Genomic DNA, 16,850 nt, shown 5'->3' with positions numbered 1-16,850 from the left:
TCGTATGCGTCCGCCATTCATTCACAAAGGAAAACAGTTTCGTTTCTTCTACTAAATAAGAGCACGGTTTAACGCGTGGATTTCGGAACGGGATGCATTTAAGTTCATAACCAAATATAATTCATATATTAAAATAAATATAAAACAGCAATCTGGCGGACAAAAGTGTCTTAAATATCACCAGCTCCTTAAAATAGGAATTCGTCACTATAACAGCGCCCAGCTACAACCACTTATATTTACTTTACAGTTTATAGAGGGGCTTGCGATCTCTTCGAGTAATTCAAGTTGGATTAATTAATTCTTCACGTATGTAGCGGCTTTCAGGCCGTTATTAATCGACTGGAAGAACGTTGTAATAATGTTGAACACATCATAGTGTTTGCGTTTCTTGAAGGCACCATGATTACCAAGTGTAAAAACAGATATCGTTTTAGAAAATCCCACTGCTTTCACAACAAAGGCACGTATGAAGCAATAAAGATTTCTAGACAAATGCATTGTAACAAAAACTGTATTTGAAATAAAATTTGCATTATGACAAGTACCGTAGGAGGTCAAGCTCCGTTAAGCACTCAGGAAGTTGTAAAGTAAGATAACACATGAGTGTAAAAAATACATTCTGGTACAAAAAGGGGGAAAATCTCCACATTGTTACAGTAATGTTGGAATACTAATCAGTTGTATGGAGACATCCCTGGTTACATGTGCATATATATATATTTTATTTGTGTTTTTAAAGGAAAAAAAAAAGTCATGCATACATTTGCTAAAATCAAAACAATTAGAATGATTTCTGTAAGACCATCTCAGCTAAGCACAACACAGTTTTCAATAGTTTTTGAGCATTTATGATTGACATAGAATCTTTTGAATATATTACTCAGTAGAATAGATACAATCAAACAAATAGGTGTAAAGTCGTTGAACTTTAAACCAGAGATTATTATTATTTTTTGCTTCAAACTGTAATGTCGGGCTGTGCAGTGACTATAATACTGATCTGGTCCACTTGGGGGCGCTGTGAGACAAAGCAGAAAGTGGTGCAAGGGGGAAAACTGAGCTTTGTACAGCCTTTGTGTGTTTACGACTACCCTTGCACTATAATACTGCTTTTAGCAATCACTTGCCAACTTTCCCATCGCCATTTTCAACTGGAAGACTCCTTCCACATTTGTGAATTACCATCTATTCAATACACAGTGCACTATTTTTTATGTATGAATATTTATCTACTCATACCATGTAAGTTATGTCAAAAAGACATCCAGAGAGAACTGAATGAATCCACATAATTCACGTTACTGCTTGCTGTTTAAAGGAAGTAGGGCACCATTTTTGCACAGCTTCAATCATCACCTCATGGCCAAATTCAACATTGTATTATTGTAAATAAATCCAAATAAACATTTAATGGGTTAAAGGAGCAAAACGTCCCTAGTTGACACGAAATCTGATGCACTTTGCTCTTTCAAAACAGTGAGTTCACATTTGTATGTAGACGTAAACGAAATCATTTCTGTTTTAAATATAAACATTTGATTTAAATTTAGATTGGGTTATATAAAGCCAGCTAGTCCATCCATACATGACTGAAATTATAAACTGATATATGCCTGTACAGAGGTTAAAGGAAATCAAATGTGTCATGTACATTGCTATTATGTTGTGCTCCTTGCACAGCCTTCTTCTTTTTGACCTGCAAGTGGCCACTTATTTGTTATAGCTCTGACTCATATGCAGGAATATTGATTATTGCATGTCTATATTCATACGTTCAAGCCGCACTATTCTAGGTTTCTAAATGGCAACAGATACAATGGTAATAACAAGTATGTTGCCATCTTTGAACTCAACCAGCATGTCTGTACATGAGTTTAATGATAACACTGAGAAGGTGGTGAAAACAATTTGCAGGGCGTTTTTCATCACATTGCTGGGAAAAGCGAATCTTAAACATTGAGATTAAGAGATTAAAACATATATAAGATATGTAAAGATGTCCTAGTATTGTGGACTGTGTTTATCAGCCATGGGGGACAGGTGTGTAACCATGAGGGAGCAGGACAGACAAGCAACAGGCTCATGTCTGGACTTGTGGATGCACCATAGAAAGTGAAGTCAAGTAAAACACATGCTTATGAATTGTTCCTGACTACATCATTAAACACACACCGGTATTTCTGAATATAAACTGATTGATTATATATTGTCTGAATTCCAGTTAAAGGCATGGCGCATGCCTATGAGAAAATATTACAACCTTGCACATAGAGTATATCTGCTTCTGTTTTCTTTTTTTTTCTTTTTTTAAAGTTATGGTTTATTGATTAATATAGTGGAGAGTATTTTCCCAGAACTGCATTCACACAGACATGCTTTTGTCTTTACATGCAGAACTGGTGCTTAAGGAAGTAAAATGAGAGAAAATGGGGATAAAAAAAGTAAGAAACGCAAGGCTGTGAAAAATCGGCAGGAAAGAAGGAACGAAACCTGCTAAACTGGTTTCAGACTTAGTCAACGTCGTGGGAAAGGACAAAATTACAAATGATCACAGGAAAAAAAAGCAATCCCTTTGAAATAGTCCCTTCTTGCCTCCATGCATAAACACATGTTCCAGCCAATACTAAATATGAATCGTGTATGAAAGCGCTTGTGTGACATGTGACGTGAGATTTAAGGCATAAACTGAAGCAGGTAAAACTGAGGCTACGTATAGAAAGAAAAAAATATCCCCAGTAGCTTTTTGTTTCGTAAATGTAAAAAAAAAGAAAAGAACTGCACCTGACGGCAGTACAATGACCGCTTCAGTAAACCAAACCAATACAAAAATGAAACCACTACAAAACGTGCAGCACGTGTCCTCACACCAAAACAAACACCCATCAATAAGTTATTAAGACACACAGACGTGTGCTAGGCACACACAAAAAAAATCAACAAATCACAAACCGGTACATTCCCACTTACATACACACACAATCGCACATAAACCATCTTGACACTCCACCATCAAATCACTAAGTACCGGTGCGATGAATCAGACACAATCATGATACGCTTCTGCATAAGAACAAAACAAAATGTAATAATAATGCACTACAAATAAGGCATTGTCATGAAAAAAAGGCATTGTCATAAAAAAAAAGACAGACGGCATCAAGATATTTCTGCTAGTCGCTGAAGGAGCCCAGAGAAGCCAGCGGCATGCTGGGATAGCTCGGCCACTCTGTCCACCATTTCCTGTGTCGCCTGGACTGATGGGTAATTCTGAGCTGCATCTTTGGTGGCGACGACAACAGACTTCAGGGCCTGACAGAGACGTCCACTGGAGGTGGTGACCTGGAGAGACAGAGGACAGTGTGTGTGTGTGTGTGTGTGAGTTGTTATGTCGAGACACAGGTGGTGTGTGAGGTTTGTTTCTTTTTGGAATGGAAGCTCATAGTACAGTGGCCCATAACTGCAAAATGTTACAAAACCAAAAACGCACCACAACAAACGAGAAAGCACACGAGCAAATTCGGAAACCCAGCAACATTAACTCAAAACAGAAAGGGTAAGTCCTTATTGACCATCACTTGCTCGTTTCTGATTGGCTACGGGAAACCGAGGAAAGCTGGAGGATGTTTACAGTAAGAGAAAATACGAGCCTGAATTAATCTGATGCCTTTATTGGTGCTTAGTTTTTATCAAAGGCATTCATATGGTTATTATTTTATATGCTGTAACGGCAATGATATGAGAATGCGAATGCTGAAAACCCGTCTAAAGGAAGTCAGATTATGCAGCAGAAAGAAACACTCCCCACTATAATAAGTAACTTTGGATTAAATAGTTTTCACTAGATAAACAGAAGCTGAAAATGTGCAAGTCTTTTTCTTTGTCATAGCCGTACACCATGCTCCATCAGCAACACGTATGTGATGCTCAATGAGCACATACCCTTTCCTTTTTGAGTTAATGTTGACGTGTTTCCAAATTTGCTGTTGTGTTTTTTAACTTTTTTTTTAATTGTTAATCTGTTTTTGGACCTATGGACCACCATATTATAGCCTCCAGCTCATCACTGTACAAACTGAATGGCTAAATAATCACACATTTGCCTCAAAAGAGATTGATTGCCTCAGTAATATCATTTTGTACATAAACAGTTTAAAAATGCCTAAAATCACAGAATAAAAGTTTTATAACTCCAGAATAAAACTGAAGAAGCAAACTTGCTGACTGACTAGAACTGGGGTAAGGAAAAAATGGCTAGAGGTTTATTCCTGGCTGAAGTACTCCTTTAAGAAAAGCATTATGCTGCTTACTCAATTCTTGTGGACGCACACACACATACATACACGCAAAACTATTCACAGATGGCTGAAGTCAGTCATGCTTTGGCCGTCATCCATCAAGTAAATCTGCCCCGCCTCACAATAACAATTATCTATCATGACTACTCAATACCCAACTACAAGTAAACAGCAGACACTGAACACCTAATGTTTTTACAGCTAACAGTTATTCAGTCATTCATTAACACCTCTGAAATCTGGCATTACTCTCCCTAAACACTGTGACTCTACATGTAGGCCCACCTTCGCCCTGAGGTCGGTGGAGCTCAGGAGACGAGCGAGCGTGTCTCCAATAAAAACAAGCTTATGCGCCGTCACGATGAGATTCTTCCCCCTGGAAACAAAGATCCGCGGCGGCTGGTTCCCCTGAACGCTACTGAACAGGGAGTCGATGGCGTCCGCCAGGCAGGAGAGGTGAGACAGGCTTTGGGATGAGTAGAAGGAGAGAAGCTCGGAGTCCTCAAGAGACAGAGAGACGGGAAGAGGAGGAGAGGGACTCAACTACAGAGGAAAAGGGAGCAATCATATAAATCGCCTAATCACGATTAATTGAGGAAACTTCTATTGCGGGCAGATTCCACAGTCATTTGTTTCAGTATGTAAATATAAGTGGTCTGCAAACGATTTCTGCAAACACGATGGTTTCATAATATAATTAAATTGTCAGTGATATGAAATCAATAATATAGGCAATTAAATGGTTAATTATAATTATGTGTATGACAATTTAATCTTCAGCCGATATTTCATTGTTTGTCAGAACAACCCAGAGAACTAAAAGAGAGGAAAAAGAGTCACTGTAAATCATTCACAACAGAACTGGGTACTGCAAACACAAAAACGTCACTAGGGAAATGTGTGTGTGTGTGTGTGTGTGTGTGTGTGTGTGTGTGTGTGTGTGTGTGTGTGTGTGTGTTGTTGCTCACTCTGATATCATTTGTAGAGATGACCTGCGAAGTGCCAGTTTCAACCTGTAAGTCAGGAGGCGGCTCGGGCTTTCCCTGGATTAGTACACAGAATCAGAGATCAGTTACCATAACACAAACTACACAACCTGAGCATGACAAACAGCCATGTAATTAACTCTCCTGTTCTATTCCATATTTAGCAATACATGTCTTGTTACCACCAATCACCAATCAGCACAAATACAACTGTAACATGTATTTTACATCACCCAATATGTCTTAGCTTTTTCCTAATTATTAGCAATATAAACAACATTTACAGGAAAGGACACACAAAATCGTTCTCACCCCGTACTTCATAATCCCACATCCCACATTTTGTCATTATTTCCATTGCTAAGTGAGTCGTGCTGTAAGTTCCTGGGCTGAATGCTGTTATTCTTATCAGGGCACTAGGAGGACTGAACAGCTATCATATACATGGAGCTTAAAATAGTGAAGGTCATTGATTGGTGAAATGCAATCCTCACAGCTTCATCACATGTCCTCACTGACTCAAGTCAGGCAACTGCCATTCTGAGTTGGAACTGTTTCTCAAAAATGACATTTCTACTGAACTATAAGACATTCTGGAAACAGTGTCACCATGTACGATGGAAAACATTGCATCAGATGCCAAGTAAAAGATAAATCAGACTTCTAACACTAATATCACATGGGAAATGATGTCACAAAAACTACAGCAGGACAGTTCTAGATTTGTTGTAATCAGTCCTTACAGGATTTCGTGAAGGGTTTTTTTTGTGATTGTTGCAGCCAAAATTGCTTGATTTTGCTGTGGCTATTTAAAAAAAAATTGAGTTTTTTTTTTGTTGCGGAAAACTACTCGAATTGGCGAAATCGCAACTGCGCGAAAGTGTTTTGCACGGTCTTTCACAGTGATGTTTGTTGGTACATGAAACCTTTTAGCTGTACTCATGTTCGACGCACTAGGGACGAAACGGTTACCGGTTTCACGATATAAACCACGATAAAATTCCCAGACGTCACATTTAATTATCATTAAAACCGTGCACAATTATTGTGATTTTGTAAAACTCACGGTAAATGCTGTCCACACACACTCAGCACGAGTCTGACGCAGGCGCAGCATGCAACATTGTTGAAAACATGGCGGAAGGCAGTGACGGCACTCGGGAGATTTTCCAACCTTCCAAGAGGACCAAATCTAAAGTGTGGTCCGAAACGTTGAGGGAAACTTAATAGAAGATGGTAACCCTGTCTACAGAGATTGCCAGAAGAAAGCCGCTGCGAAAGGGGGGCGACGGATCCAATCTGCTGAGTCATCTTCGTGATAACCATCCGTCATTTTATAGTGAACGCAAGGTAAGTTAACTTTTAGCTCAATGCATGAGTTGGGGAAAAGTATGAGGAAAAGTAAATAGTTGGACACAAAATATTGAATTGGGTTGAAATCATTTCTTATTTTACGTGTAATAAACGCAAGCTTCCGCAAAGAAAAAAAGTTCCTAGCAAGTGCACGGCTTTGAGCCAAGACAAAGGAACAAGTTCAAACAAGACAGTAACAAATAACAAATAAATGTGACATTTAAGGGATAATGTACATTCGTCTCACTAATACACGGCTTTTCAAATAATTATGATGTTGTATAGTCATACATGCAGGTTGCTTTACTTGTTTTTATATGCACAGTTAGGGTTGTGTTCATTAAAACCTGCACTGGGGAAAACTTTTACCTCTCATGGCTACATGGTGCCAACTTTAATGCTAACGTTATTATGTTTACGCGGCTAATTTTATTTTTATTTATTTTTTGTTTTTTGTTGATTTTCAAATATAAAACCTTTTTAACTGATTTCAGTGTGTGTACCAGTACTTTTTGTACATTTGAACAAGACCGTGATAATACTGATAACCGTGAGTTTTAGTCACGAAACGTGATGTGAAATTTTCATACCGTTACATCTCTACAATGCATGTGACTCGAAGAGGGCTTTGGCTGAATGTGCATTGTGAGGACATCACATGAAATGGTCCAAAAGACCAAATGGTCTTTGCCCAGTGCAAGTCTGCGGAAGATCTGAGGTCATTTTGAAAAATTGCGAAATCCTACAGGGACTGATTAATAGCTATACGCGTATCACACTGTCTCGTGGATATGTGACACAAGACATAAACTGAAATCACATCTGTGTTTTAGATTTACAAAAATGTATTTTTCAACACGCACTCATAACTGCCACATTCCCACATACAGTACATCCTCGAGGAACAAATCACTGTGAGAAAGTTTACCTGAAGTATTAGGGGTAGCATAAGCTCTTTAAATGAGAACAGAAGAGTTAATAAAGGTAGATATCATTGATAGTTGACTGTAGTTAGTCAAAGAGTATGACTGGACTGTTGATTTTGCGTCAAAAATACAGATTAAAATTCTATTTCCATCTATTAATGTTTGCCTGTTTTGGTTCCCTGCTTTTGTGTCCAGCTGCAACTCCCCAAAAATTTCACAACCCCCTTTGGACTACAGCAAGTTCAGTTTCTCTGCACTGAGGATGCAACTGCACTGAAAACACTTCGGCTGTGTAATCTACTACTGCTGTAAACATATTTCACTGCTACCTCTGCTGTCACGCCTAGCATGACTTTATCATGCGCGCCGGCTCTCAATCACACAGAAGAACATGCCATTGCTGACCACAACTGAAGAAAACAATGATCTATTTCAGCCTAAGCAGCGCTGCACACAGCCACATGAGGTAGATTTTTTTGGCTCCGTCTTTCAGTGTGCTGTCTTTCTTTGCAGCCACTCTCATTTTCAGTTTCTTATGACATCTTATAATTTCGTCCCAAGAAAGAAGAAGAATTTGAACAGTTTTGATGCTTTTGGTTGTTGTTCTACATACAAAAGAGACTTTTGTACAAAGATTTTTCTCCACCGGCTTGTGTGGTTTTAAACGGTTGATTAATACCATGGTATTGTGAAATCATGACATGATAATTAATACTAATAATGAAATTTCAAGAAGTAACACCCCTAGTCACGATAGAGACAAAACAGGATTTCGGTGACTGAGATAGATGAAACTATTGTGACACAGGATTTAGGAATGTGACATGAGAGTGACACAATAAGGCCAGGTCCTAACCTGCAGCTTGACGTATCCTACACTGTCTCCTGCAGGGTACAATGGAGGTGCAGGAGTTAGCCCGATCCCTGCGTACTCGTTCCCTTGCTCATCCTCACTCATCTGTCCAGCAAGGGGAAGACATGCAGGTGCTGGAGGCAACGGAAATGCAGGAACAGGAGGAGGGGGGAGTGGGCGCTCCTGGATCCAGCTGCCCTTGCGAGATCCCATTCCCCCCGCCATGGGTTTCACCTCGGCAACTGGCAGCGCAGGAAGTGGCCTCCGTGACAGAGACTCCTGAGAGGGCAGACGGGGTCTTGTTTGACTCTGCAAAAAAACGGCGGAGTCTTCAAGAGCTCGGCGGACCATCGTGAGGAGACCGTCTGCTGGAGGGGAGGGACCGCACACCGTGAGGGCAGGAAGGAGGTCTGCAAGACGAGACCATGCCTGCTGAAGAGAAGGCGGGACTTCACCTGAGTGACCTGCTTTCCACACTGACAAGATCTCAGCCAGCGACGCGGCCAGGTCCCGGGAAGGTGTGGCGGCGACCGAGGTGGAGCTTAGAGCTGACTGGACAAGAGATGAGAGAGAACTTTTCCACTGGATGTCACCTGACCCGGTGCTGGACGCAGAAAGACGGCACGCAGGAATGTCCAACGAGAGAGCGGGCATGTCATAAATGCCGCCATCTGCTTCAGAGAAATCCTCAGATGCCAAGTCTGACTTTCCAGGACTGGGGATGGAGTAAACCTCAGCGTTTCCTCTTGCTTCGCCCACGGGTCCAGGCATTTCACCTGAGTCTAAAGGCAGACCTGGAAGACTTGGAACACTGTACACGTCTTCTTCTATGTCTTCATTCAGTGGAAGTGATGCCGGGACATTGTAGGTCTGCTGCTGGAGGTCTGAGGGTGGATTCAGGGCATGGGTGGGAACGTCGTAAATCTGACACACAGTGAAGGAGCAGGAAAGAGAGAGAGAGTGAGAGAAAGAGAGAGACAAAGAGAGAGAGAGAGAGAGAGAGGATGTTATTCACATGCACTACAGAATTGCTCTTATTATACACCCCCCTCTCCCATGAATCTATCACTTGCAGCTACTGTTGAGCTTAAAACAGACAATAGCCTTCTTCACGAAGTCACTGTTTTAGAGTTGAACTTTCTCCATCTTTCTAACACTGGGGGCTGTGTGTCAAGCCTAAACCGTGCTCCATTTCTTCACGACTGTGATTTCTTAACAGACAGCCGGCTCTATGTCCTTTCCCTATAATGACGCAGGCTCTCAGTGGCCTTGTTGAGAGCTCTTGTGGCTTAATGTTGGCTCGGAATAAGAGCACGGACATGGAGGCTGTACTTTCCACTGCCTTATTAAAGAAATCTCTGGATTAGGGGTGTATGTCATTAAACTTCTGTAAGCAGTAATTACATATTTATAGATGTAATTATACTTCTGTCAGAGATAGGTAAAAAAAAAGGGGGTAACTCCACAAGCATGTCTGTGGTAACTGTAATCATTAATAGAGTATAGAGAATAGAGTGTCACACCAGCTAGACCTCCTAAGACAGACGGGTGTGACCAGCTGAGTGAGAGGAAGGCGACAGACAGAAGGGATTAGCTCGCAGCAGTGAAAAACAGGTGTGGCCCTTAAACGGAGGAATGAGAATTTTTTGTTCGTGAGAGAGACATAACTGCCGTTGAGAAGTGATTGTACGAACAATGGCTGAGATTCTGATACATTAAGAATATGTTGTATGGAGACTGTGTCATGTCGCTCTTTTACCTCTGATCCCTGTTCAGTGTGTAAGGGGACGGCACGAGGGGTGTTATAGATACTCTCACTCTCTTCAGATACTGGAACTGGCTGCTGCCATCTGTTTGTAGGAGGAGTGTCATACACCTGTATGAAGGACAAAGGTATTACAAATCCATCTAATGCAAAAGTTAAACTATTGAAAAATAATAAAAACTAAAAAAAAAAAGGAAAAGAAAAAGATATCCAGTCAGTCGGCCAAACAAAGTAAGCACGCAAATCAACCCGATAGTGGTTAAAATTGGCTAGCAAGCAGCTAGCTAGTTTTTTGTTTTTTTGTAACTGTGAGAGACAATCAAAATAGTGACGCAAATGTTTCATGCTCAGTTACCAGTTCCACCATTTTTTTTTCGTAATGCCAAAATAACAACTTAGCATCTTGTTACACTTTCAAGGTTTGTAAATTTGCAAGGCTCTAGTTCACCTAAATAAACTCAACCAGAGTCGACTGTCTATTTCTTTTTAGGCTCTTGCTGTTAAGACTATTTGTTCATGAAAAATAACACGGCATCCAATGAGTGCAACCCTTTTTTTTTTTTTTTGAACATCAACCATCCCTTCAAATGCACAGTTCATTGTAATCTACAAGTATTACTCTTTGTAAACTATTCATAAGATTTGGTGCAAAACTGAAACAGCATGGTTTCCTCAGTTTCCTCGTTCCATCTTTATTTTTACCTGATCACCATGTTTTCCCTCATCAGAAGCCATGCACTCTTTCTTCATCATCTGCATGTCCTTCCCTCCATCTTTACTTATCTGTCTTTGTTTCTCCTCTTTAACAGTCTCTGCTGGAGGACCTGTCTGCATAGTGGGTTTTGCGGCCGGTGAAGGTGCCTGACCCTGAGGTAAATCCTTCCGGGTCACACTTCTAACCGGCGGAGCCGGTGGAGGAGGCTTCCGGAGGAAGTTAGGAGACCCTGGCAGCACGGATTTCCCAGTTCGCACAAGAAGAGGGGATCCCTTCACGGTAGCCTGTGATGTTTTCCCACGACCCACCGGGGGAGTGGTACACTGACCCTGCGGTCTAGAGGATGGCCTGCTTGCAGGGGGTGTGTTTACGTTTTGTCCTGAGGCAGAAGATACCACGGCAGATCCGACAGATAGTTTGCGCTCGGCTTGTGGAGTCCTTGTCATGGCTGTCCCTGGTGCACTTGGAGTTTGATACATTCCTGGAGGTTCCTGACCTGCTTTAACTTGGCTGGTTACCACGTCTTGAAGCACTGGCACTGGAGCGGTGTTCACGGGACTCTGATAAAAATCCTCACCAGGTAAAGCTGCCACAGTTGGCCGAGGAACCAAATAGCAGGCGTCTGAATGGCCTGTGATGCTCGACTCTCTCGGGCTCAGATAAGCAGCCTCACCGCCTGAGTCGGCTGTAGATCTGGGCACAGCACTGGGAGACAGGTACACTGACTCAGAGGCACCCTGAGATCTGTACTGTGTGCCTAGTGGTGCCATTGTGGCAGGGGTCTGATACACTGAGCCCACTTCTCCTGCCCGTACTCTGAGAGAAGGTGAGCGTGGACGTCCTTCAACTCCAATATCTGCCCATTCGGGCCGTGGCCTGGCACCAGAGCTGGAATGGGAGCGTGGGCGACTGCCTGGTCCTGAAGCCCCTCCAGGACTCTGGTACACCCCTTCAGCCAGGCTCGGAGGAGAGAGATACACTCCATCACCATCTTCCATGCGATGCCCGTTAACGTGACCCTGCTGAACAGGAGAGAGATAAACCGAGTCCACGCTGGGAGCACGGCGGGCATCCGGTGCTGTCTGGAGGAGCCGTAAGCGGTTAGCAGGGGCGATGCCTTGGCGCCCGTGGAGGGAGCAGAGCCACCAGCCGGGCCCGCCAGCTTGCTCCTGCTCCAGCACCATCAAGATGTCGCCTTTCCGGAAAGCCAGCTCCTCCGGACTCTCGGCTGCATTATCATACAACGCCTTTGCTAGCACAGTCTGAGAAAAAAAGAAAAAGAAGGAAAAATGGAATTAGCTAAGCATGGCACTCAGCATCTAGAAAAACTGGCAAGAGTGACAAAGAACAAGAATGAGAAAATGGAAGAAGGGAGTATATTATACAGTGTATTTCCTAGCACTGTCTGAGAAAAAGAAAAGCAATGGGAAAACTACACTGGAGTGGATTCAGAATTAAATAAGGAATCAAATTTAGGTTAAAGTAGATACAGTAAGAGAAAAAATGGAAGCATGAAAATGGATGGAGAGAATGAGTTTAAATGTTTAAAAAAATTGCCTGCTTTGCTTCCATGCAAAACAGCAAAACAGGCCTTGCTTATACATGTGGATATTCAGTGCATATGACGGGACAGTCAGTCGTATCACGCCACACCAGCGTACCAGAAATGCCACTCGTAACACAATTTGGCGAAGTGAATCCAATGTGTTCGGATTTTAAAAAGTCTTAAATCAATTTAGCCAAGCTCACTTTGCAGAAATCCACCTCGAGTGAATACTGCTCTGGTTAGACTTGCACAAGTTCTACTGGCTGGACAGCTTCTACTGGCTGAAGCCAAGCCAAACATAAGGCTTATTATAAAGAACAACACTCCAGTTTACATCAGTTCAGCAGATTACACAAACAACTACCCATGAGATAAAATGACCTTGTTTTTCTGCTTGCTTAACAAACAGAAACTGACAGAAGCAAAAGACTGATGGAAATCAGAAAGCCACTGGCTTTCCGTTTTTCTTCTCGCTACAGAAGGTAGCTTCGTTTGAATAAGAAGGTGTGCAAATTAAAATCAGCCCTTTCTTTCAAACGAGAAACAAAACAGAGGTTTTTATTCTCTGAGGCTGTTTAATAAACCCGATCCATTTCTGGGAAAGAGACGATGTGTTAACGCAGTTTGCACGAAAGCCATTTCCCACTAAAGCCTCATTCAATTAGCTCATATCCGCTCAGAGTACTGATACTAACAATTCACACTCGAAAAATTCAGGTGTATATGTGTCAGATGAGTCTCCATTAGATGTGAAGCATTACGGCTATGCAGAAAAGTCCTATGCAAATAGCGTCATCGTTCGAACGCAGATTCAAATGAGCTGTTCCGAGGTTGCAGGTTGTTAGAGATGACTTTTATTCATTAGCTTACTTTACTACAGCCACTGTTAGATCAGCATTGTCTCGACTGACTGACAACTGGTTACTAGCCCTATACATATGGTAAGTGTGACTGCACTGGCTGCCTTTATTAAAGCACAATAGAGTCAATAAGTAAATGAGAGAAAGAGAAAGGGAACAGATGATAACGAGAGGAATGAGCGGGGGAGGGGATTCCACATCTGTCCCCTGGTTTTAGGGGTCCTTTTGTCATCCGTTCAGCCTGTACCTCTCTCATTTTCACCGTCTTTCTCTTTCTTTCTCCCTCGGGGGCGAACTACCTACTCTGGGACAAGCTGAGCCCCGATCGCTTCTCCTCCTCTCTCCCAGAGGGATTTCAAATGATTGGTCCCAACAGCAGTGGATTTAACGGCGGTGAATGTTAAATACCAAAGTTTGCATGTCAGGCTGGCACGTCTTTTTATGGGCTTTTGATTTACAAAAAAAAAGAAAAGAAAAGAAAAGAAAAGAAAAGAAAAAAGACACACACACTTACAGAGAGGGACATGACTGCCACTGACGTCTGTGTCGAAGCTCGGCCCGGGTGTGTGCTGGTTCTGGTCGAGCCTTTTATCCTAGTCACTCACAGAGCGTGTAACCCATGTGTACATCTGTCAGAGCCAGGCGTTGACTCAGATGTCCCAGTAGCGTAGACTGGCGTGTTGTCAAAAACACTCTTTTGCTTGCATCAAGAAGAGTCGATCAAACACTTCACTTCAGACAGTCTTCCTCGCTGTTTCACATGCTCTTCCATAACTTTACCCCCTGATCTGAGCCTGAAGGTTAAAAAAAACACCACTGTTTTCACACTTTCACACATGTAAAATTTGTGGTAATATGTCATTCAAATAAAAATAATCCCCATGAGTGCTTAAAAAAAAAAAAAAAAAAAAAAAAACCCTGAGCTGTGAGACATGTGTTCACAATTACAGCATTTACAACCTCAAGCATTTAATGAGCTCCTATTAGCTGTCAATAACTTGGTAATAAACAGTCTGCAGTCTATAGGCTTATAAAATGGAAATGGTTACTTTAATCCTGAATGAATGCCCGTTTATGTCTTGTTGGACATTTAGAAATTAACCTTTCATTAAATTAGTATCAAAACCTACACCAGTTCTGGCAACGACCTCACGTTTAATTATGTTTCGGGATTTTATAAGTGATGAAAATAAAGCAGAGGTGAATATTCAGTCAATCTTCTCGGCCACGTTTCCTTTCCAGCCCACAAACCCTCGTTAAAGACACAGACTACCAACGCTCTCATCTCACGTTCACAACAAAGGGACGCTGATGAACAGCTGAAATATAGATTTTTAGGAAGATTAGTCAAGAATTTTCGATTTGCAGAGAAGAAACTGCATTCGCGTTTCAACAAAGAGGCGCTTTAAAATAAGCTCGAGTGAGAATGAGTGCGAAATAAATAAATAAATGAATATAAACGTGGAGAAAAGACGTCTTACCGTCACTCCGGAGATCAGACATCACGGAAAGGAGGGACGAGGATAGACAGGCGGAATTACATTCCTGGAAAACGGGGCTGTGTTTCGGATTCTTTGCTATTTTTCGTGCTTCATTTGCGTTGCTCCATTTGCTCGGCCCTACCCCCGGCCTTCTGCACGGGCCACTCGGGTTTGGGATTACACACACACACACACACACACACACACACATATATATACGCACACACACAGTCACCCAAGCGAAGTGCTCCCCCTTTACTACATAAACACTCTGGCGCTCTGCCCCCTGCTGGACAACTGCAGTATCTACCATAAACTCAAATCCCAGTGGGACTAAAATCAATCTTTTTTTTCTTTCTTCATATATACAATATTTCACACTTCATAATATAAGACATAAACAGCACACATTAGGAGCCACTGTCTACATTTATTTTCAAAATGCTGTCATAAGTATTGGCACCTCTGGGGTTGTTGTTTTTTTCTTTTCTTTTAACAGTGTGTGTTGTGTTATGTAGCATTCAACTGAAACAAATACTACTGCATAGTACATTTATTAGTATGTAAAAATAAACAAATAAAAATTCAATAAAATAACGGACAAAGACATGTTGATTTTTTTCGGTCCTCGTATTTTTCCTTTCTCAGCTACTCAGACTACACCTGTTACACTGAATTTAATTTTGGAACTTGGTGTGTGTGTGGTGTGTGTGGTGGTGGGGGTTGGTCTTGGGGCATGTTTTTATATCTTGGTAAGGACCGTTTGTCCCCACAAAGATAGGAATATCTCACAGTTTTTGTACACACACACACACACACACACACACACACACACACACACACAAACCTGTATCTCAAGGTTAAGGTTAAGGTTAGATTTTAGTGTAGGCATAGCATTAATTAACTGTATTAATATTTATGTTAGTGAAAGGTCCTCACAAGGATGGTAAGAGAAACGTGTGTAGGGGTAGGGAACATATATGTTTCACGCTGAAGGGACCAAATGTTCTTTGATGATAGGAATACTGTGGTAGTTTTGAATTTATGGCTCAGACTGGCTAGTCCCTATAATGAAAGTTGCCTTTTTCTTGAAAATAATTTAATACATATTAAGAAAGTAAAGATCAAAATAGCTTTTATTTGAAAAAGTGCCAAAGGATCACCTTTTACATTTTTAAGTTAACACTATGTAAATGGTGGTGTATTACATACAATGTCCTCCACTAATATTGGCACCCTTGGTAAATATGAGCAAAGAAGGCTGTGAAAAGTTGTATTTCTTGATTAAACTTTTGATCTTTTGTTAAAAAAAAATCACAAAAATACTCTGCTCCCATGGATATCAAGTAATTGCAAACACAACACAGGTTTATTAAAAATATATTTGTTAAATATATGTGTGGCACAATTATTGACACCCGTTTGGTCAAGATGAGGTTGGAGAATACATGGCGAGGGATCTGAGACCGTTCCTCCATACAGAATCTCTCCAGATCCTTCCCATTTCAAGGTCCATGTTGGTCGACTCTCCTCTTCAGTTCACCCCACATGTTTTCTATGGGGTTCAAGTCAGGGGACTGGGATGGCCATGGCAGGACCTTGATTTTGTGGTCAGTAAACCATTTCTGTGTTGATTTTGATGTATGTTTTGGATCATTGTCCTGCTGGAAGATTTAATCACGGCCCATTTTAAGCTTTCTGGCAGAGGCAGTCAGGTTTTCATTTAATATCTGTTGATATTTGATAGAGTCCATGATGCCATGTATCCTAACAATCTGTCCAGGTCCTCTGGCAGAAAAACAGCCCCAAAACATGAAATCCTGATCCCATTTGAAGTTCCAGTAGTGTCGGCAAACTGAAGATGCTTGAGTTTGTTTTTGGATGAGAGTAGAGGCTTTTTTTCTTAAAACCCTTTGTAGGTGACTTCAGAGTGTAGTTTTGGAGACTTTCTGACCCCAAGGCGCAACTAACTTCTGCAATTCTCCAGCTGTGAACCTTGAGATCCTTGGAGATTTTTTGGCCACTCGAACCATCCTCTTCACAGTGCATTGAGATAATATAGACGTC

The 16,850-nt window shown here is 41.5% G+C and overlaps 1 protein-coding gene across 3 annotated transcripts; it reads right to left on the bottom strand.

The window, feature by feature from the left end:
- Positions 1-496: 496 nt before the first annotated feature.
- On the bottom strand, positions 497-15,011 carry efs (embryonal Fyn-associated substrate). Of its 3 annotated transcripts, XM_017472448.2 has the most exons (9): positions 14,784-15,010; positions 14,433-14,621; positions 13,817-14,096; positions 10,884-12,158; positions 10,176-10,292; positions 8,420-9,340; positions 5,267-5,341; positions 4,584-4,841; positions 497-3,342 (listed from the first exon to the last, which is right to left on the bottom strand). In XM_017472448.2, the coding sequence occupies exons 3-9, from the start codon at positions 13,826-13,828 to the stop codon at positions 3,160-3,162; spliced, it is 2,841 nt and encodes a 946-aa protein (XP_017327937.1). In that variant the 5' UTR covers positions 13,829-14,096; positions 14,433-14,621; positions 14,784-15,010; the 3' UTR covers positions 497-3,159. The 3 variants fall into 3 exon arrangements, with proteins under 3 accessions (XP_017327937.1, XP_017327938.1, XP_017327935.1); XM_017472449.3 differs by lacking the exon at positions 14,433-14,621 and having other exon boundaries at positions 4,584-4,799; positions 14,784-15,011; XM_017472446.2 differs by lacking the exon at positions 14,433-14,621.
- Positions 15,012-16,850: the final 1,839 nt, after the last annotated feature.

This window comes from Ictalurus punctatus, chromosome 7 (assembly GCF_001660625.3).
Source record: "Ictalurus punctatus breed USDA103 chromosome 7, Coco_2.0, whole genome shotgun sequence".
Taxonomy (NCBI): Eukaryota; Metazoa; Chordata; class Actinopteri; order Siluriformes; family Ictaluridae; genus Ictalurus; species Ictalurus punctatus.
This window is presented reverse-complemented; position numbering and strand designations above follow the sequence as displayed.